General features: G+C 34.7%; 1 protein-coding gene across 2 annotated transcripts; it reads left to right on the forward strand.

The window, feature by feature from the left end:
- Positions 1–38: 38 nt before the first annotated feature.
- On the forward strand, positions 39–23,458 carry LOC144850562 (CCR4-NOT transcription complex subunit 1-like). Of its 2 annotated transcripts, XM_078707856.1 has the most exons (43): positions 39–313; positions 844–948; positions 1,350–1,572; positions 2,048–2,104; positions 2,254–2,409; positions 2,600–2,712; positions 3,118–3,300; positions 4,151–4,426; positions 5,169–5,296; positions 5,629–5,761; positions 6,202–6,309; positions 6,633–6,872; positions 7,213–7,494; positions 8,027–8,065; positions 9,513–9,702; positions 10,161–10,220; positions 10,640–10,815; positions 11,313–11,437; positions 11,776–11,965; positions 12,180–12,365; positions 12,651–12,788; positions 13,066–13,242; positions 13,546–13,914; positions 14,016–14,297; positions 14,480–14,620; positions 14,767–14,922; positions 15,353–15,493; positions 15,866–15,970; positions 16,094–16,192; positions 16,369–16,560; positions 16,887–17,035; positions 17,155–17,260; positions 17,704–17,870; positions 18,121–18,376; positions 18,701–18,937; positions 19,335–19,498; positions 19,960–20,077; positions 20,437–20,541; positions 21,054–21,311; positions 21,404–21,653; positions 21,878–22,010; positions 22,246–22,380; positions 22,609–23,458. In XM_078707856.1, the coding sequence occupies exons 1-43, from the start codon at positions 212–214 to the stop codon at positions 22,685–22,687; spliced, it is 7,029 nt and encodes a 2,342-aa protein (XP_078563982.1). In that variant the 5' UTR covers positions 39–211; the 3' UTR covers positions 22,688–23,458. The 2 variants fall into 2 exon arrangements, with proteins under 2 accessions (XP_078563982.1, XP_078563983.1); XM_078707857.1 differs by lacking the exon at positions 8,027–8,065.
- Positions 23,459–24,131: the final 673 nt, after the last annotated feature.

Here is a 24,131-nt window from a genome sequence, read left to right on the forward strand (position 1 = left end):
CCCTCAACGAAAGTTCTCGTTCGTGTTTGAGTCATAAAATGGCGATCCAGAACTATTCCAACAAGAACTGCTGAATATTTGTCGCTATTTTGTGATTCATTCTTTTTTATATTACCCAAAAACATCACGAACTATTGACTCATTGTTTTATATGTTTATTTCCGTAGGTTTTCAGTTAACTGAAAGCTTTCATCTTTGAAATAATGAAATAATGAATCTGGACTCTCTGTCGCTGGCCTTATCCCAGATCTCGTATTTGGTAGGAAACCTGAACAAAAAGAACTATAAATCCAGTGTTACAGAAATTTATAACGTGAGTAGGCCTAGCCTAGGCTTTGTATAACGATGATGAAATATGGGGATCATATGGCATATGTATGGGCTGCATATTATGTAAATGGTTTCTTTTTCGTTTGACATTAAGAAGTAGTATTATATTATAATAATGGAAAATATGCTGCTGATGCAATTTACAACAAAAAAAAAATTTTGTTCCAACAACGATCAGATTTTACAGAGAACTCACTTCTACCATATTTGAGTACCATAATTAAATACCATGTATACACTACTTAATAATTACTTTTTTTACAGGTTTCTTGAAGTAAAAGTGAATAAAATTGTGTATATAATTGTCTGTTAATAAATGCTTTTTACTGCAAATAGTCATTTAAAATTGAGCAAATTTTTCAAATTGCAGTTCCTAGTGAACTATAACGCAAAATTATGAACTACTACAACACTGTCATATAATGTTTTTCCATGAGCCTGCCCTAAAAAAAACTTCCAGTTTAAATTTTTGGATGACAAAATGCACAAAACTTTTCTCTGTTTTTTTTATAGTTGGTTCAGCAACATAGCCTAGAAGGCGAGCGTCACCTTCTTCGGTGTCTGTTTTCCCACGTAGACTTTAGTACTGACGGCAAAAGTGGTACTAAAGATTTTCAGGTAAGAAAGAGATTTCAACTTACAGTATTTAATTATGCTACATTTGCAAAAATGAATTTATTCGGTTACGACAGTGGGACTCTAATTACGTAGAAAATCGGCAAACGTTTGAGGCTCACTCGCTTCATGGTAGAACGAGTCATCTCGAATAAGGACTATAAACCATATTACCTCATGTGCACTTTAAAGAACCTAGTACATCTTTCGAGACAAGTAACATAACCCCGGTGTACTAGTACATCACCGACACTGATCATAACTGGGCACTCTGGGAGAACAGTTTCTGACTGAAGAGGTCGTTTAGTATAAATAAAATATTTTAATTCAATTCAGCCTACAGCAAATACAGACAGCAATAATGTAAATTCTGAATTATGTATGTTTTTTTTTCTTTCTTGCAGGCTCAATTACTGATTCAGGAGTGCACTGCACTCGTTTCCAAATCCAACTTCATAACATTAATTTGTTTTGCGGTTGGACATCCGTTGCATTATCAGAAAACGTTGAAACCGTCTCCCCAGCTGTTTCCACAAATCAGTAAAACCTTGAAGTTATCGCGAGTACAAGAACTTGTGTTTGCTTTGGCTCTGAGGCATTCTGATTTACAGGAAATACAGACTCTAGGTAGGTGATGTAATCTATCGATAATATATTATGCAAATAATGAATGTTTATGAGTGCGATGGAACAAATAATGTCATGAGGTGAAAGATGAAAGTACTATTACATGATCATTATATAGTATCGTACTATTCCACAATTGTCCAATCAAATGGCAGGAATTTATTTATATAGCATATATGAGTATTGTCCCATGCTCGAGTATAGTCCCATGCTCGGGTATAATCCCACCTCTAATTTAGGCTAAATAAATACAATCCAGGTATCTTAATCCTACCTCCTAGTTTTTGCAAATTTTCATACCAAGACCCCTTGGAACTATATGCTGACATACTATATATATAATATTATTTATGCATTCATTATTTTGTCTGGAGTTGAACTTTTGGCAACAGTTTTCAATCTTTTGTCTCTCTTAAGAAATTAACTAATACTTTTTTTATTTGAATAAGGATGCATTTCATATTTTTAATTTCAGCAACCCAGTTTGTTAAGCAGAAACTGCCAGATTTAATTCGCACATACATTGATCCTGGTAAGATTTATCTCTATACATGTTTTAACTTTGACGCACAAGTAGTTTAATAGTTTCTCTATGTGACATATATGCTGTGGCTACTACGCTGTGTTAAAACTGTTTTGGCTGTAATAATAATACATTGTCCTGCCAATTCTTTTTCTCAGATTTAAGTCAAGAGGTGGGAGGTTTAGCCGACATCTCAATTGAGGTTCTGCATTCTCTGCTGACGTATCTACTGCAGGTTGGCAAAGACAAAAGCTCAACAGTAACTGGTGTTTCAACTGCGCAGAGAAACACATTTCTCGCCACCTTGCGCAAAGGTAAGACCGTTTTGGTATAATTATTTTGAGGAATGAGCTTTATAGTGTAATTGGTCATTCGAATTAACCACATAAAAAACAACATATGACAGAATTTTCTTTGGCTTTTGTGACATTTTTGAAAATCCTATCTTGTATTCAAAAACCGGAATTTGCTGAAAATAATTAAATGCTTTTTGTTTTTCAATAGAATTTCCACGTGACCAACTACCTGTAGTCTTAGCCCCACTGTTGTATAGTACCAACGAGGATATCACAATGGAACGATTATTATCTGATAGTCTCAACCTACCCAAAGGAGTGGTTAGTACATTTACAATTTATAAAAGACAATTACTTTTAACTGACTGTAACACTAAGGGCCTGTTCAGACCCACGGAGTTATGCTTTCATAACGTACACGGCGTACAACTCCATAGGTCTGAACCACGAAAAGATTAGTGGAAGCCACCTCTTGTACAAGGTACAAGATTAGTAAACGACGCTTACGATACGAAAGTAATGCATCAACGATTTTGACCTCTAACCAATCAAATTTACTCCTGCATACCATATGTTCGCCCTAATCAGTGACACTTCAGTTTCAAATGAAAGCGTTAAACAAATCTGAACACTTTGCTGTTACCATGCTAATTATAATGACATTGCTTGCGAAACGAAGGCATAACTCCATAGATCTGAACATACCCTAAATGTTTATGATTTCAGAGTGAGAGTATTTTAGCAGATGCTCTGCAGGAGATGGGCTATGGGTGTTGCACATCAATGGAAGAGTGTCGCAAGACGTTGATGCAGCTAGGTGTTCAGCACTTGAACCCTAATTCCATTGCAATGGTTCTTGGTATGATGGCTCAAACACATACAGGGTTGACAGAGGGCATGAACTTGCAGGTTTGTGACATTCTGTTCTTTTAGTTGTGCTTTTTTTTTAATGAGGATATTTTGGATTTGTTGTAGTCCCTTTACAAAGCCATACTAGCTTTTGTATGATGAATAATTCCTTATTTGAGGTACATAAAAGGAAACATGAACTCCAGAAGAATATTAACACAAAGAAATCTATTAATGTTCTTATTTAGAAATCCTATCCATTTATTTATGGATAATATCATAAAGGTCTTGACATGGACCAACAATTATTTGATTGGTTTTTAAGATGTGTTTTGAACAATTTTATACTAAACCGTTGGAATTACAAGATCTATGCATTCGTACTATTGGGCTAGATATTTACTTTAATGAACTTGCAAACCAAAAAATTTAACTATCAAAAAACAAACAAGCACATTTGTGCTGAATTATTTAATTAATTCTACAAGTCAAACTGGCAGATGAAGCCATAAGTACCTTTTTATTAAAGTCATTTTTTCCTGCAAACATTACAACCAGCAAACATTGCAACCAGCAAACATTACAACCAGCAAACATTACAACCAGCAAACATTGCAACCAGCAAACATTGCAACCAGCAAACATTGCAACCAGCAAACATTGCAACCAGCAAACATTGCAACCAGCAAACATTGCAACCAGCAAACATTACAACCAGCAAACATTATAACCAGCAAACATTACAACCAGCAAACATTACAACCAGCAAACATTACAACCAGCAAACATTACAACCAGCAAACATTACAACCAGCAAACATTACAACCAGCAAACATTAGCTAATTTTTTAATTTTCGAGCCCTTCTATATTACTTTATTCAAAAATGTATATTTTAAATTTCATTATAGTTGTTACCTGGTTCAAACACGTGGAATGATGGTAAAGATAAATCTGAACAAATCAAGCAAGTAACAACATGGAATGCCGAAATGTTTGTAGAGGCGGTACGCGACCTCGCCCCACACATCAATTTCCATGATGTCCTCAATGGTCTTGATTACCCCGGTTTTATTGTGAAGGACGTCCAGGGTTTACGATTGTTAAAAGTAGCGCTGCTTCGTGGACTGCAGGAAATGTTTCCGATTGAAGTGTTGTATCGTGTTTGGAAAAATACTGAAGGACAAGTACGTTTATGGGTCTGAAGCTCTCTCTACACTATCAAACTAGTTTGACAAATAAAGTGTGTGTGCCCAAATATGGTAGTGATATGCTTAAATAAGGTAGTGATATATATATGGACACATCACATTTTTTTGTCGCATAAAGTTTGATAGTGTAGACAGAGCTTTAAGCTGTAACTACACTATTAAACTAGTTTGAAAAAAAAAGTGTGATGTGCCCAAATATGGTAGTGATATGACATCATTGTGTAGCATATGGGTACATAACATTTTTTTGTCATATGAAGTTTGATAGTGTAGACAGAGCTTTATAGTGTATTGGCTTTTGGATGTACAGTCAACTCTCCCAATACCAGACACCATTAGACTGCCTAATGTTTCTGGTTTTTGTGGTATTCTGAGTGTTCTTTTAACAGTGAAAACAAATTTTGGACATCAGGGAAAGTCTGGGTTTGGGAGTTATTTTTGATAAAATATTATACAAATTTTTAATTTGATTTTAACCAGAAAGGATGATATAAAAACCAGAAAATCAGCGACTGTTGGTTTAATGTTGGTTATAAGGTTTATCTGATCTAATATTTTGAATTATTATTATATTGTTAATGTTCTCTACCAAATCAATGCTTTAGCACTGTTTCATTAAGTATAAAGAATAAATAAATAAAAATAATTGAATAGATAAATAATCTATAATCAATTTACAAACATGGTTTTGTTTGGAACTTATTATTTATGTTTGCAGTTATCATGGATACAACAAATTCTGACCAATCCAGATGTGTTCTGCTTTGCGGATTATCCATTCCATGGTGTGGTTGTGGAAATTTTGAAAGCTCTTCCAGAAGAGGACAACAGAGAGATTGCAAATTGGTAAGTTTGTTATTATTTTTTTTGTAATATATGTTTAGGCAAATGTTTACAAATTACCATACATGAATGCATTCAACATCTTTAAAGCTCTGTCTACACTATCAAAGTAGTTTGACCAAAAAGTGTGATGTGCCCAAATATGGCAGTAATATGCTTAAATATGGTAGTGATATGACATCATCATGTCCATACATGAGCACATTACATTTTTTTTGTCACTTGAAGTTTGATAGTGTAGACAGAGCTTAAGGAGGCAATGCTGTTGACACGATAATACAAGATACTAAATATGATATACAGATAGCTTTGATTTTATTATTTTGTTTTTGTAGGAAATCAATGGAGTTGACAGAAACGCTGTTAACGTTGTCCGAGATGGGCAAGTACGAACAAGTGAAGACGCTTTTTGCTTTTCCAATTAAACACTGTCCCGATATGCTGCTATTAAGTTTACTACAATGTGGAGTAAGTCCTGTTTCTATGAAAAATTTAATTTGCAAAGCATTTAAAACGATAAAAATGCTTCTGATAAATGATAGGATGATACACTAACCAGAAAAACAACACTTGTTGATTAAATGTTGGTTATAAGGTTTATCTGATCACATAGTAAATACTTTAATTTTTTTATGAAATAAATTTATTGTTTTTCCCAAATGGAGATGTCAGTGGGGAAAAATAGTTAGAATAGCATGTAGTGAAAGTATTTAGTCTATATCGTGCCTAGCTTACCTGGATAAACCAACATTTGCCTCTCTCCCCGAATAGAGGAATACATTACGTAAAGAAGAACATTAATATACATTAAAATATCACACCCCTGTCAGATAATGGTATAGTCTTTTGGGAAGACAAGTTTTGTAAATCTGATCATTTGCCTGAAATCAATCAATTATCTTTTGCAGCCAAAATGGACTTCTCTACGTCATGAGCTGATCTCATTGTTAATACCAATCTTTCTTGGAAATCATCCTAATTCAAGCATAGTCTTGCAACATGCATGGCTTGGAAATGTAAGTTGTTTATACTTTATGCTCTATGTAAAAAGAGGAAATATGTATCTGGGCAAGTGTTGTTAATCTTGAACCAATAATCGTCTTGTGCCTACAAAAAACGCTCATGTTAGTTATTATTTTGAAATAATCATAGGCCTAGTGTAAACAAAGGCTGTTGCATCCCGCTAAAAATAATTCTGTTCCTGTAGAACAATGTGGCAAAATGTTTTTTGTCAACTACTTTGATAGTGTAGACGAAACTTAAAGGTATTAAACAAAGCCCATTACCTATAAATAACCATAATTAAAAATATTTATTTGTTACCTTTCTGCCATCACAGAGTCAATCTCCATCAGTGAGACAAATTATCATGCATTCAATGGCAGAGTGGTACATGAGAGGTGAGAGTGATCAAGCTAGGCTGTCTCGTATCCTAGATGTGGCTCAGGACCTGAAGGCTTTATCCTTGCTTCTGAGTGGAACACCTTTCAAGTTTGTCATAGACCTTGCCTGCCTAGCTTCCAGACGGGAATATCTAAAGCTAGATAAGTGGATTACAGACAAGATAAGAGAACATGGGGTAAGTTGACCACACTGAAACAAGCAGACATAATATTGTGTTTATTTTATGTTTAGCCAATTCTCAGTACTGTATCTCCATATGACATTATCTGTCCATTATCATAGGCAAATTCTGTGATACAGTATCACATATGTCTCACATGATACAAGAACTATTAACAAAGTCTCTATGCGCTATTACAAAGTTTGTCTACGATACTAGACAGATGATGTCATATATGGAGATGCAGTACAGAATTGTGTTTTAATGTTTATTTTGCAAGCATTGATTCAATATTGTTGATTATAAAGCTATATAAACCATTGTCAGTTGTATCAGTTAAATTCTATTTTTCCAGGAATTGTTTGTGCAAGCATGCGTGATATTCCTCAAACGACGTGCACCACAAGTTCTTGGTCTGAACGAGAAAGACATAAACGCCAGCAACTTCAAACAAGGCAGTCTACCGTTAGAGACTGTGGGTACAATGTTAGCATGCCTACAAGCCGCTGCTGGTACAGTATCGCAAGACATATCTGAACAGATTATGAGCATGGTTGCAAACTGCTCTAACTTGCTGAAGTCCCGGCCACCGCCTGGTGTCATGAAACCACAGCCTAGCCCTGGTATCAATCAACAGGTTAGTACTTAGTAATTATCTGAATTTTTATGGGCTAGAAATCATGGGTTATGTTAATTATCTATCAATAATTAATCCTAATTTTTGATTGATTTTTCCATTCCTTTATTTTTCCTTCTGTTATGTGTTGCTAACCCGATGTTGTTTGCTTGAATTCCTTCATGTTCTGTCATTGAAACTGTCTTTTTACCATACCAGAAGAGTATTGCTTTATTTTTAATCTTTATTATTTTTTTAGAGAATTATGTATACAACATTACAGGTATCGGATAATGCTTGGAGTGTCAAATTATTATTATTCTTGCCTCCAGAAAAACTACAAATATTCTCTGTGGAACTAGAATATGTATTTTTCCACATTGTGACCATTTAATTGGTATAGCCATGTCTGATAATAGACCATGTAAAAAGTCAGTTATTTTAGTACAGTTTTGCAATCCCTACTGAAGTAACTGCAGTATTTTTAACATGGTGTCTATTAAGACTGCAGCATGATATATCACCTTTAATTTTGATTTTCTCCTCTGTTTAGTCCGTCTTTCCTAGCTTAGGACAAGCTTTTGCCTCTCAGGTTTGTTCCACTGTTATTGTAATCGGTAACACATTGCATGCATGTGCTCGCAAGTATCTTTGTTTGGTTCCTACTAAAACTATGTAGACACATTTGTGTTAAGTGCAGGTTTAGTGCAGGGTGGAAATATAATAACTGTACTCTATGCAATGGTGTTTTGATCTGTGTTAGTTGGAGCCAAACCTGTACAAAATGTATGTAACCTGAAACTGATTCCCTATCAAACCAGTGGCATTCTTGCTCTCAAAACTGTTGGCAAAAAATAAAAAATACTATAACATACTATAAAATACTATAGCATGACATTGAGCAATACTATAGCATGTATTAATGCGCTAATAGTAAAAGCGATGTTGTCTGTTGCACAAATGCCTATTATTTTATAACCGCTTAATATTTAATAGTACAGAAAATCACTTTTTTTTTTCAAGTAATCACAAATATATCTGGTGTAATTTTTTTTATGTAGTCAACCAATTGATATTATTTGGAACTGATTATGAATACTATAAATTATTCACATCACACTGGTCAACTCCATCATCAAAACAAAATATTTATTGAACTAAATAAAAGCATGTGTTATTCATACCTAGATCTCTACTAACGTCAAAATTTTGTTACTGCATAGGTCTTTTGTTGTGATTGGTATTTCTATGTACTGTATATAAGCTGATTCTAAAGCTCAAACTTTATGTGACAAAAACAGTGTAATATGTTAGTGATATGCTTCAATATGGTAGTTAGATGACATCATATATGGCACATTTTTTGTCAAAAAGTTTGGATTACAACCTGCATTTACACTTATGCAGTTTTGGAAATGTCACACTTACATGTAGTAGTGCAGTTCAGTGATTAAAAATAATCAGTATTGCAATAGGGACAGATGTCATGTTGGTTCATTGTACGCACAGGTTTGATGTTTTCTAGCCGGCTGACGACACATCGATTGACCTGACATATGTTGGTCGCCAGCCATTGGTCGTCGCATATCGAAAGCTCCCTATTATCCCCATTATCAACTGGTTATTATATTTATTTAACTGGTTAATTCAAGGAGTGTACAATTAATATAGAAATAACTACAGTATCAAAGTACACACAATATCATATGCTTGAGATGTTGCTTCGAAATCTGTGTGGCGCCAATCTAAGGGTGGGTATTTCGAGGACAGGAAAGTATAAATGCCATTCTCCTGATGAAAATGCAAGTTAAGTTGAAGGCCAAAGATTTATTTTAATTATTATTTTTACAGTCTACCAAATGCTTGAATCTAACTGGGTTATTACTGACTGAGAGCGTATTGCTAGGTGTAGTAAACAGTTCAAAGCAAAAAAAAAAGCAACGCAAATTGTAGACATTTTTCTTTTGCAGCATAAGATGCCTATAACACAATTAAAAAATTTATTTAATAAGTTAACCATGATTTTGTGTATTTTACAGATTGATCCACTACCTGGAATGCAATCTCTAAACATAGGCGGTAATACAACACCTACATCAAGTGTTGGAATGGGGAATTTCCCTCATCACTCTATGATGTCATTGTTCAATCAATCACAGTCACCACCAAAACCATTTCCCAATTTGCCTGTTTTGAGTGGATCGTCTTTACCAAATAACACCCAACATCGTGAGTTTTTAGATACCTGTTTTATTTAGTACTTAATATCTGGTGTATAAGATTTTATATAAAAACTATTGTATATGTTTGTCAAAGCCGACCTGTTAAGGCAGGGATGCCATTTACCATACCAGAGCCAACAATATCGGCATGGGTTCGAGGCTGACACACTCCTAGTTCTGGTGGTGGAACAAGTCTTCTCGGATAAGGACTATAAACCATAAGGGGTTACCCCGATAAACTGGTTTATGGGGATTACCACGTATCTTATAGGACAGTGATTAATTTACTATTAGTAATCCTTGGCCATGTGCCTAAATACATAAAATAAAACTTAAATTGATGCTCAGTTTTCTTTTAAAACAAACATATTGTAGTAAACAATTAGTGTAGAATAACAATGAAATTGTAGTACCTGAATTATCCATGCAAGTTATATTATATTATATGAATTTTATGTTTTTCAGAAATGCGTCCTAATAATAGTGGTATGATGCCAGCCCCTGTCAACAAGCCTGCTCGGCAAGGTAAAATACAAAAGTTTATTTCATAGTTATAACTTATAATTTATAGTTCGTTTTATTTGTGAATAAAGTTTTTTTAATTAATTCAATCCAGTCTTTCTGAAGTGTACATGTCTTATTTCAGACTTATAACAAACATTTGAAATTTGTATTTCTTTTAATAAAAAGAAAACAAAAATGAAATTTGTTGGCAAATATTTACTTTGAGGAAGTTATTATATAGACCAAAATCAGTTTAAAATTGTAATTAATCCTTAAGCTCTGTCTACACTATCAAACTTCATGTGACAAAATGTGATGTGCCCAAATACGGACATGATGATGTCATATCACTACCATATTTGGGCATATCACTACCATATTTTAGTTTGATACTGTAGACAGAGCTTTACATGTTATAACAATTTCAATAATAATTACAGGTGATATATCAAGCATATGGCCAGAGTTAAACCAAACTTTCTCACAAGAAATTGACGATGAAGCCAATAGCTACTTTCAAAAGATATACAACCAGCCACCTAACCCATCCATGTCAGTTGAGGATGTCATTGAAATGCTCAAGAATTTCAAAGATTCTACAGTCAAGAAAGAAAGAGTAATGACTATCAAATTTTGAAAACAGATTTAGACAAAATCTGAGCGAGATTCAAACACACACGTGTACCTTGTGTTTTAAGCTCTGTCTACACTATCAAACTTTATTTGACAACAATATGTGATGTGCCCATATATGTACACGATGACGTCGTATTACTAACATATTTGGGCACTTTTTTTGGTCAAAATTAGTTTGATAGTGTAGACAAAGCTTAAGAATCCGGTGCATCTTTTGGAGGCATGAAGGGTTTTCCCGCTGACCATCTCAGCACTTAAGCATGTTTGGTGACTGCTGAAAAACATGAAAGACCCTTTAGAGGAATTAAAGTTTTTTCTGTGTTGTCTGCACCCTTGTGCACTAGGCTGCAAGTCATTGTTTTGTCTTTTATACATGATAAATGATAAATTAATTCCACATTTTGTATAATATCTATGTTCATAGGAGCTTATAAAAGTAATTGATTCCCTCTTATTCATTTATTTTTTGCTTGACAGGAGGTGTTTATGTGCATGTTGCGTAATTTGTTTGAGGAGTACAAGTTCTTCCCACAATATCCAGACCGTGAGCTTCACATCACCGCTTGTTTGTTTGGTGGAATTATAGAACAAGGACTTGTGACGTAAGTATACTATACATACAAGCATTGACCAAAACAAACTGACATTTGATTATTAAATATTGCTATAATGAAGAATGGGCAAGAATTCAAGCCCACACTTGGGTATGTCTGCATATACATTGAGATAATGCGCATTCAAATTTATTTAGTACACACTTTTTTCTGAAGACAAACATGAGTGAATTTAATGTAGTAGTGACATACATGATTCATACCCTGCATAAATTAACTATATATAATATAACCACTTTATATAGGAAAGAATCAAGATAGAAACTATACCGCACACTAATATACACACGGTTTTTACCTTTATTATATCTAATTTATTTTTCTAGTTATATTGCGCTAGGCATTGCCTTACGATACGTTCTAGAGGCACTTCGCAAACCCCATGGTAGTAAGATGTATTACTTTGGTATAGCTGCATTAGATAAGTTCAAAACCAGATTAAAGGATTATCCACAGTATTGCCAACACCTTGCGTCTATTCCTCACTTTGAACAGTACCCAGAAACACTTATTGAGGTAAGGAACTAGCTCAGTCTGCAATCTACACAATAAGTATACTCAAATTCTGCTTAAGCTGAGTATTTATTAGCTTTACACAACTAAAAATGTTGTTTAGCAAGGACGTCTACATATTGTTTGGACTTAAAAATAGAGTGACCACTTTCTCAGAGTAACATAGAGTGATATAGATATGTGAAATGTAATGTGATTTTGTTTCTTTATTTCACAGTATATTCGATATGGCGAACAGCAGCGTGAACCGCCAGCTCGTACTCAGACTGGCACAACAACACCTTCTACGCCTACTGTTACAACAGTCACGTCAACCACTACAGGAAGTTCAAAGACAACGACGACGACAATTACTACGACAACGACAACAACATCAGTGACATCGGCAAAAACAACCAAGCATGTTAGTATTAAAAGTTTTATATAAATTTTATAACAGTAAACACTCGATTCCTTTTACTATTCAAATTCAAATGTATTATGTTTCCCTTAGGAGAAACATAATAAAAAACACTCACGGTCCATAGCAAAAGAAAATAAAAATGTTTTTAATAAATTAAATAAAGTAACAAAATCATTGTGAAAAAAGGCAGACTTAACACTATCACAAATACAAATTGACACAATCCACAGATATACACATTTTTACTATAATTTTTAACTATATCCGTAAATGCATTAATTTCAGCCGTCAATTGCCAACACAACAAATATCAATACATTGCTAGTAGCCAGGAAGGATGAGCCGAAAGAACCGCCAGAAAATGTACAGGATAAAATAGCATTTATCTTCAACAACTTGTCACAGTCCAATATGACAATTAAGGTATGTCTTCATAATGTATTTAACATTTCCCAGAAATTTTACCCTCCTGGAATAACACTTTCCTCGTACAAGACTAAAAAAAAAACGGAAAAACATGCAATAACAGACTTTCTGGGCCAACCCAAAGGTGTTTACAGTAGTATACAGAAAATCGACTGTTATATCTATGATATGTTAATGTTGAGCGATTAAGATGTGATTTCATTTGAAGCTTAATAATATATCCATAATAATCAATAACAATAATCAACTGCAATGTTATTTCTGATTTTTATAGGCAGATGATATAAAAGAGAGTGTAGCCGAGTACAAGCAGTGGATTGCGCAATACATGGTGATGAAGCGGGCTAGCATTGAATTCAATTTTCATTCCCTGTACTCATCTTTTGTAGACACACTTAAAATGCCAGATTTTACGAGTATGGTTATTAATGAAACACTTAGAAATATAGAAGTAAGTCATTTTTTTTGTAATTTTTTTTATTTAACCTCATTTATAGAGGGTGAGCTTAAACAGCGTATGCTGACAATCAAGGGGCCCTCATGGATGCCAGTGGCTGTGTGTATAAAAGAACACCTACAGGTCTTGAAAGATGTACTAGGTTCTTTAAAGTGCGCAAAAGCCAGATGTGTACAAACTTTACTAATGTATAATCCATTTTTATTTAACTGTAGGCATGGCATGATCATTGCTCTTGGAGTATCTTAATATTCTGCATACAATATAGAATTATCTACCGTTTCATTTTCTTTCTAGGTTTTACTGGCTTCTGATAAGAGTGATTCAAACTTCTCTGACAGATCTCTGTTAAAGAATCTAGGCCATTGGCTTGGCATGCTGACGCTAGCCAAGAACAAACCAATCTTACAGATAAACATAGACCTTAAAGAACTTATTCTAGAAGCCTATCACAACGAACGCTCAGAGCTTGAGCTGTTGTATGTTGTACCATTTGTTGCCAAGATTATTGAGTCATGCGTGAAGAGTAAAGTTTTCAAACCGCCAAACCCGTGGACGATGGCCGTCATGGGTGTTCTAGCCGAGTTACATCAAGAACCTGACCTCAAGTTGAACCTTAAGTTCGAAGTGGAGGTGTTATGTAAACACTTAAGTCTAGACATAAATGTAAGTTTATAGAGGTCTTCATCAAACTAATGACCACTCTTTTTTAGTTTTAGTTTTTTCTCAAAAAACTTGCTCACTAAACGATATGTTTAAATTCACAGGAAGTTGTTATCTGTGGTTATCTAAAAGAAGCAGATCGTCTATTACATTTCAAACCTAAACTTTCCGGTCGTCGTAAACACAAGCAAGAACAATCGTTACTGCCACCCACTGTGTCCAACGAACAAACTATTGTGTCAACACCGAGCGTTGCTGTAGCACCAGCCACATCAGGAACAACACCGACTACTTCCTCAACTATTGCTCAGCCTCAGTTCAACTTCCAAGACCTCAACACATCGTCTTTGAATGGTCTTGTTCCACATATTACAGTCAGTAGTCAGGTAATGTAGGAGTTCAGCCCACCTCCCCTAAATATTGAAAATTTAAATATAGGACATTAGGTAATGTTCAGCAGTTCATTTTGTATTTCTTAGGCCCTTGAACCCCTTTAAATCTATTTAAAAACCGATTTCTCCTCTTTTGAATTTCCCATATTTATAATCTTATCATTTGCTCCGTTTAGGCCGAGATCTTCCAAATGATTCCTCAGCTACGCCCATGTGTTCGTATAGCAGTAGAGCGCTCGGTGCAGGAACTAGTACAACCAGTTGTCGAGCGATCCATCAAAATTGCTCTCACCACATGTGAACAAATTGTGAAGAAGGTAATTTATTATATTATATTAGCCCAGCCCATACATGTTTTATATTGAAAGAGTTGACTGTATAACCAATATTTTGATACCTTTTCTTGGTGATAAAGCACTATTTTTTATAAAAATCGTTATTCATCATTGTTTGTTTTCTGAAGGATTTCGCATTAGATCCTGAGGAAAATCGTATCAGGCTAGCGGCACATCATATGGTGCGTAACCTGACAGCCGGTATGGCTATGATCACGTGCAGGGAACCTCTGTTGCTAAGCATTAGTAACAACTTTAAGACTGTGTGCTTGACAACACTCAAGGTAAGTTGTTCTGTCAATCAAATGATCTATAAAATAAGTGGTTCCTTTTTAGAGATGGTAAAGTAAATTGAAAACAAATATACCACATGTTTCAATAAAGAAGTGCAGTACATTTTGGAATGTCAGCAACCAAAACGTTGAGAAATTCTATTAAATAATTGTATTTTATTCAAAACTAATAACCACGGTGTACTGCAAACCTTAATACCATTTTAGGCCCTGCGTACCCCACCCCCATTCCACTATTTCAAAATCCTGGATCTGACACATTATTTCGCTAAAATAGATGTAGGTCCTATGACACATGTTTAGCTTTCCACCATTAACTCATAAATCAAGTTTCATATTAGAAATGTTAAATCTCTCCATTGAATATTTAGTCCAGCCAATGTATATTTAGTGTGCTTTAACTTTATGCATTTTTTTGCAGGCTGCATCTCCACAACAAAAGGAATTAATGGAGCAGGCAGCCACGCTGGTAGCTGCAGATAATGTAGAACTTGCATGTGCTTTTATTCAGAAGTGTGCTGTAGAGAAAGCTGTTCCAGAAATGGACCGTAGACTAGCTACTGTAAGTGATCAAGGTTTTCTGATAACTCTCTTTTAACTTGTACCCCACTTGAGATGTTTCCAGCTCATACTCTTCCTTTACGTGGCTTGATTTCATTTGTATTTGTGTTTTTTAGGCTATTTTATTGTCTAGTTAAATGCTCTCATAACTTAGAACACCTGAGTTATGTACTAGCTAGTCTGTGTGCCTTAAATTGCTGGTAAATGGAATGTATGGAATTATGTGGGTTTTCTATAGTCTTTGTAGTTTTTCCTCTTGATTTCACCATCAAAATATGTGCGTCTTGTTGGATATGTGCGCAAATATTACTATTAATATTATTCTGTCAAGTCTACACTTTTAAGTCCATTGTTTACACTTTTGATTTTTCAGGAAATCGAACTACGAAAACATGCTAGGAATGAAGGACGCCGTTATTGTGATCCTGTTGTCCTTACCTATCAAGCTGAGAGAATGCCTGAACAGATTAGACTTAAGGTATTCTATTTAATAACATAATTTCTGAATATCATGACCTAAAGGTTAAATATCATGACCCAAGGTTAAAGGTCATGTAAAATTTAATATATGCTTTAATACTCTTAATTTTCATGTTTTTAGGTTGGTAGTGTAACACCATCACAGATTGCTGTTTATGAGGAGTTTGCACGTGTAATTCCTGGCTTCCTTCCAACTACAGAATCAGCACAACCAGCTCAGGTAATTATTATCTTCAAAATATTAACATACATAGGCGTGACGTTTCAGTATAAATCTGGCAGAAAATAAAAATGTTTGGTCATTGTTTGACACACATTGTGATATAGGTCTTATGATTTATAAAAAAGTGCAGTTTTACTTAATTATTAACTACATTAGTTTTTTTTTTTCAACAGCAACCATATCCCCTTGATGAGATTACACAGATCTATGACAAATGTGCAACTGAAATCGAACAACACATCCAACAAGCAAGCTTGATAGCACCAAACAGCCAACATGTACAAGTAATGGAGATGCTACTGGAAGCTGTTGTGTTGGCACGCAACTCACGGGAAGTTGTCAACGCTCTCTCACTGCTGCAAAAGGTGAGTGGGATAAATACTGTATATTCATTGCTTTAGGACTCTTAAAATTGGGAAGTATATTCATGTTAATAGTTAACTAATAATAATACATACTACACTATCAAACTTTATGTGACAACAAAATATGATGTACCTATATTTGGCCACATTATACTACTAGTCTGATAGTGTAGACAGACCTTAAGGCCATATCAGTATGACAGTGTATTTAGATGTACATATTCTTTAAGACTTGGCCTATAAATGCAGATGTTCTTTTGTCACTATTACCATAAAAATATTGTTTTATTTTATCATAATCTAAATATGTCGGATTTTGTTTTTAGACTGTAGATGGTCTTATGGAAGGCTACTTTCCACAGACTCTAGATCCTGAGATAGGCATGCGTTATCAGAGCAGTCACTTGTTAGTACTCAAAGGTCTACAGGACCAGAGAGCCTACGGACCACAGTGGACCAATAAACAAGTCACTAAGTAAGCTAAATAGCAATACATACTGTTTTACAATACAGATATACTGAACTGTAAGCTATTGCATTTTAGTGTGCTGTTGAGACAATTACTAATCTATACACAACATATTTATTTTACAGAATTGTATGCGACAGAGGAGAACAGAAGTACAACCTTGATGCTATAGAAGTTCTCCTTAGAGCACACCTCATTAACCTGCAAGCATTTGATATGCACCTTGCCCAGGTCAGTATTTTCTTACCCAGGTCAGTATTGTGTTACCTGGGTCATTAGTTCTTTTCCTATATGTCAGTGTTCTTCTTGCCTTTAGTCCGTATTTTTTTGCACATGTCAGTATCACTTTACCAAGTTTATAGTATCTTTTTTTGCCCATGTCTCTTGGCCCAGGTCAGTATTACTCTGTTTAGGTCAGTATCACTTTACCCAGGTCAGTATCACTCTGTTTAGGTCAGTATCACTTTGCCCACATCGATATCACTTTGCCCACATCGATATCACTTTGCCCACATCGATATCACTTTGCCCACATCGATATCACTCTGGCCAATTTTATCAATTGTTGCGTTCCTATGCAGAATTGCCCAGGTCTGTAAAACCCAGGTCAGTAATTAAAAATATCTCTAAATAAGGATGGACATTGCTAATATCATTATATTTCAATTTTTCAGTCTATGGATAATGGCATGAACCAAACGGCCGGAGCATTCGCAATGAACGTGGCCAAACGGTTTTTAATTGATGAGAAACAGAGCAACATTTTGAATGAGGCCGATCTGTACAACACATTGCAAGTCCTTGCAATGATCGCTGCACGTTCATCAAATCCATCTGACATGTGAGTGCTGCATTATAACTTTTTGTATTGATTTTACTGTGAAATAACTGCAGTGACTAAATTTTAAATATATTAGTATGATGAAAACCTTCCAGAAGACTATTTGTCAATATGTTGGTTGAATAAGGTTTATCTGACAACATTTTTTATGACTTCAGCTTTTCTAGTTTATGCTTCTTATAGAATAATATTATCTCCTTTGTACTTGACCATACTATTAGTATATAATATAATTTCATTTGTATTTTAGGCCTGGGCCATTTGGAGTCAGATTGGCACATCTAATTGAGCTTGTGCGTCAAAACCAGGATCCAGCTTTCCTGGATAAGGCCCCTGGAGGGCCTACATCCATGATGCACTCTGGCATCTCACAGGCTAGGGAGTTTGATGATCCAGCAGGCCTACAAGAGAAGACTGAATATCTACTACGTGAATGGGTCAACATGTACCACTCACCAGCTGGCGGACGCGACAGCACAAAGGCTTTCTCTGCATTTGTAAACCAGGTATCTAAAAAATATTATTTTTTATTATTCTATATAGCGCAAATTTTATGACATAAATCGTGCCGCTTTACATCAATTACTGTCAACAATTTTAAAATGATTGTAGTCATCTAAATGTTTAATTTTACTTGCCAAATGTTAAAGATTAAAGCTACTTTCACATCAGTTCTGTTTCATGGATGAATAGATGGCGCTGTTTAATTTCTTGTATTTTCATTTAACAAAAGCAGCACACTGTGTGAATGTACTATTATTGATTGTGATAGTTGTGAACATTGAACAATTTAACACCGCAATTTTTCATTTTTCTTTACCCATTTTCAGATGCACCAGCAGGGTATTTTAAAGACTGATGACCTCATTACCCGTTTTTTCCGAATCTGCACAGAACTGTGCGTGAAGCTGTGCTACCACGCCCTCTCTGAGCAAGCACACACACCTACGTTGACACGTTCAAAGTGTTTCCACACACTAGATGCCTTTGTTCGTTTGATTGCCTTATTAGTAAAACATTCTGGAGATGCAGCCAACAGTGTTACAAAAATAAACTTATTAAACAAGGTGCGTTAAATTTATGTAACTTATGACAACTTTTGTGCACTATTTCCATATTGCGCAATTCAAATATGGGTGATGAATCACAAGAAGAAGACATTATTTATGGATTTAAAATACAGTAGAACATATCCATTTGTATACCCCTATTCAGAGGACAACTTTATTAAGGGCTACTGTGAAATGAAATCATTAGGCGACCACCTCAAGATGTTAATACTCTTCTGGGGGTTCAGAGAGCTATCGCTGTTACCATACCTATGATTAGTGTAGTTTTTTTTTGTCTTTGCTTGTTCTTTGTGTAATTGTATGGTATCAAAATATATTAAATCAAAATTAAACTCCATCGCAATAATTGAAAGCAAATGTGTAGAAAGTGTGATGTATCATTGCATTTTCTTAGGTACTTGGCATCGTGGCTGGAGTATTACTTCATGATCATGAGAAGCAAGGTAGTGACTTTCAACAGCTTCCCTACCATCGAATCTTCATTATGCTTCTACTTGAACTCAACGCACCAGAACACGTACTAGAGACCATTAACTTCCAAGTGATGACTGCATTCTGGTGAGTGCAAGAATGGGCCTTTTTTTGTCACATTTGTCATAGACAGAGATTTAGATTACTTATATAGTTTGTATTAAATAAAGCGCTGTGATGTGACAAAAAAAATGTGATGTGCCCATATATGAACATGATGATGTCATATCACTACCATATTTGGGCACATCACACTTTTTGTCGCATCACATATTTGATAGTGTAGACAGAGCTTTAGAAATAATTACAGTGGAACCCCTATCGAGAGGAAGCTTTGAGGGCCAAGTGTCTCCTGAATAGGGGTTGGCCATAGTGTAAATCCCCTCTTGTCGTTTCACAGAGAGTGTCCCTTTAATAGAGGTGTCCTTTAATAAGGATGTCACAAAGAAAGTCTTCTACTGTAAATCAAAATTGTAATTCAAATATAATAGTGATTTGAATCTGACTTAAGTCTTATTAATTCCACAATCATGTTACATTTTTTATAGTAACGCATTTCATGTGCTACGTCCATCAAAAGCACCTGGTTTTGTGTATTCGTGGTTGGAATTGATTTCCCATAGAATCTTCATCGAACGCATGTTGGCAACCATGCCACAACAAAAGGTTTGTACATTCAATACTTTCCCGTCTGTTTGCATCATCCTCATTTACGTTTTGATACCGAAATGGGTTGTGTCAGCATCATTTTACTTCTAGGCAGCCTCTTTTTTTGTCCCTTGCACAATCTATAATTCAGGTGTAGATTCAGGATTTTGAAATAGGGGGAAGGGGTGCCCCTAAAATTGTAAAATCAAGTGCTGAAATGTCTTATATTTTGCATTGTAATTTTGTTTACAGGCCGGAACACCCGCCTCTGTATCTGAAAATGTATCTATCTACTGTACTATCAGAGGAGGAAGGAGAAATTATTTATAATGACAGTTTTGTAAATGCAATTATTTTGTACATTATTCTATTTACAGCAAGGATGGCCAATGTATGCCCAGTTGTTGATTGACATCTTCAAGTTTGTTACACCATTCTTACGCAATGCTGACTTGTCAAAACATGCCTCTTTATTATATAAGGTACATAATCATTACTTCGTTCTGTATCTATCTTAACAATAAAATATTAAATGGAATATTGCATATTTGATAATATCGATTTATCTATTCTGTGTTTATACTGAATGACACTTTCAGTGGTGAAGCATTGATTTACAAAGTGGTTCAGTATAGAACATCAACAATAATTTATTTTATTTATTATACAGTAGGTCACTATCAATATTCAAGGTAAAAGATGATAAATAAAAACAAAAGGAATGGGCTTATAACTGAGCCATTTAAGCTCTGTCTACTTTACTCAAACTTTCTGTGACAACAAAATGTGATGTGCCCATATTGCATGATGTCATATTTGGGCACATCACTACCATATTTGGGCACATCACAACCATATTTGGACACATCACAACCATATTTGGGCACATCACACTTTTTTTTTTGTAAAAACTAGTTTGATTGTGTAGACAGAGCTTTGGTACTGGTAAATTAAATTGATTAAACTTATTTTCATTCTTTTTTCCATTGTTTAGGGAACTCTACGGTTGTTGTTAGTTCTACTTCATGATTTCCCAGAATTTTTATGTGACTACCATTATGGTTTTTGCGATGTCATCCCACCAAACTGTATTCAAATGCGCAACCTGATTTTAAGTGCATTCCCACGTAACATGCGTCTACCAGACCCATTCACTCCTAACTTGAAAGTGGACATGTTATCAGATATCACGCAGCCACCACGGATCCTAACTAATTTCTCGGCTATGATTCAACCAGTAACATTTAAAAAGGTAAATCAAATGTAATTATTTTCATAATATTTGCATAACTTTCTTATTTAAAGATATTGAGATTCAATATTTTTAATGTTCTTATTTTTTAGGAGTTAGATTCTTATATTAAGACTCGAAGCCCTGTCACGTTCCTGTCTGAGCTGAGAGGCCATTTACAGGTGTCTCACGAACCTGGTCAGAGATACAACGTACCTCTCATGAATGCATTGGTACTCTATGTTGGATCACAAGCAATAGCGTACCTTCATAGCAAGGGAAGCACGCCTTCTATGAACACGATTACGCATTCATCGCATATGGATATCTTCCAGAATTTAGCAGTTGACTTGGACACCGAAGGTGGGTTCTGCCATTTTAATAGATGAAGCCATTTTTAGCACCCTTCAAGAGTCACACGAGTTCAGTAGGCCTTGGATGCAACCCAACACCTATCTTAAAATCAACTAAACTCTCCTTGTAAATTACAAAAACAATGCCAGGCTGGGAAGATCTCATATAAATGTGTACTCCACTATTGTTTTTTTACTTTCATATCATTCTTCGAATTAAATATTTATTTTCAGGGCGGTACCTGTTTTTAAACGCAGTAGCAAATCAACTTCGGTATCCCAATAGTCACACCCATTACTTCAGCTGTACGTTGCTTTACTTGTTTGCCGAGGCAAACTCCGAAGCCCTGCAAGAGCAAATTACAAGGTATAAAAAAATACATAAAATATTACAATAACAACAATTATATTTCTTAAGCTCTGTCTACACTCACAATAGTTTAACAAAAAAAGTGCCCAAATATGGAAGTGATAAGACATCATGTGCATATTACATTTTTTTGTCACATGAAGTTTGATAGGGTAGACAGAGTAGACATGTTCTGTATTTTATTGGTACAAAAAACATTAAACCATGTTCTCAAACCATGCTTATTTTGCAGAGTGCTTCTGGAACGTCTAATTGTGAATCGACCCCACCCCTGGGGATTACTAATCACCTTTATTGAACTGATTCGCAACCCAAGCTTTAAGTTCTGGAGTCATGACTTTGTCCACTGCGCACCAGAAATTGAAAAGTAAGTTTTTTGGTACAACAAATTACACCTAACAAGTCCAACCTTTGATCTTTTCCACAAGGGTAATGATAATTGTTGTGTTGTACTTTTTGTATTCGAATGGTAGATTGTAAATGGATTGTGTTCAACAATCTCAATGCGCTAAATACTCTGTTAAATAAGTACTCTGCTATACTCAACGGTAAAGTTCCAATCGAATACAACAATTGTTAATCTTTTTTCTTGTAGGTTGTTTGATACCGTAGCCCGTAGCTGTATGCAACAAAAACAAGCCAGCACAACAAACCAGTCCAGCTCGCCTGTCTAACCTTTCTGAATAAGCTAGTTTTATATCTTGAGATTGGTTGATAAGGTCATCGATACTATGCTCTGAAGGTCATTCGAAATAAGAATTAGTAGAAGAAGAGTGTTTTACAATGTGCTATCATGTTTAGTCATGCATATCGATATAAACAAAGTCATAATTAAACAAAGATCTAAAAATGAGTAATTAAGGCATGTAAGCAACAACTGTAAAATATATGAAGTAAATAGTTTTATATAACGCCATTATCTTGGTATGCACAATTCAACCAATAAAAATGGTTACATCTTATTTCTTCTGTAATTTTCTATGTAAAAAACAGTAATTTAAAGAAAAAAATGTTACTATAATATTGGCTATATAGGTTTTATTGTCCATATTTATATAGCATAATTAGAAAATGTAAAACAATAAAAATACAGAACAAGAAGAATAGTTGATATATGAATCATGAGAGTTGTAACATCTTTGACGAATTGTAAAAGCTATGATGCACAGTTGAATTCATTTTACCTTACAACTCTTTTTCTTTTCGTCTGAACATACAACAGTAAAAAAATGTATCATATTTAGGTTTGTAAGTAACAATTTTTTTTTCTTTGGAATATTTTGAAAGAAACCAAAGATTATTATATATTCTTTGGTGTGTAAGAATCTTTATAACCTAAATGTTTGCGGGTTTAAAACAAGTTGTGTATAAAATACTTTTGGTTATAAATTGCGTTGTATAAGAAAAGTGTAGACTAGTAGATAATAAAATGCAAGTGTTAACAAGATTGTATTTTAATTTGTGTTCCTCCAAGACAAGCAATAGCACTACCCAGCAGCTTTATCGTGTCTGCACTATCAAACTTTATGTGACAAAAACATGTGATGTGGCCATATATGGACATGATGATGTGATATCACTATTATATTTGGGCATATCACCACCATATTTGGGCACATCACACTTTTTTCTTCTCAGTTCAAATCCTATACTATTCATTGTAACATTTTTGTTAGTGCAGAGATATTGATTTGAGCTAGGTTGTATGTTTTGAAATTTGAATAATATTTGGTATCACTTATCCCAAAAAAATACACGAAAGTAAAATTAAGAATGACAACGTGTTCTGCTTCTAGAGGGCGTCTACCTAATTATATAGAAGCTGGCAGACGATAATATAAATATTCAACCAATCAGAATACAGCAAAGTTTGTCTCAGATTTGGAGCGCTGAAACTTAAAACGCAGGATGGACGAAGTCTCTGTAGAAGTCGGAATTAAACATAAATTATTTGATAAAAATGTAAGTTTTGAAAGTAGAAACTAATTAATTCATTATTGTAAAATAAAAAGCAAAGCTAGGACTATTAATAATACGTAATCTTAAACCTTGTCGAGCAATTTATCTATGTTTAAGTCACCTAAGCTAGGCCTTAGATAGTTAGGCCCTACCTTTAGG

This window comes from Antedon bifida, chromosome 8 (assembly GCF_963402885.1).
Source record: "Antedon bifida chromosome 8, ecAntBifi1.1, whole genome shotgun sequence".
NCBI classification, from domain to species: Eukaryota; Metazoa; Echinodermata; class Crinoidea; order Comatulida; family Antedonidae; genus Antedon; species Antedon bifida.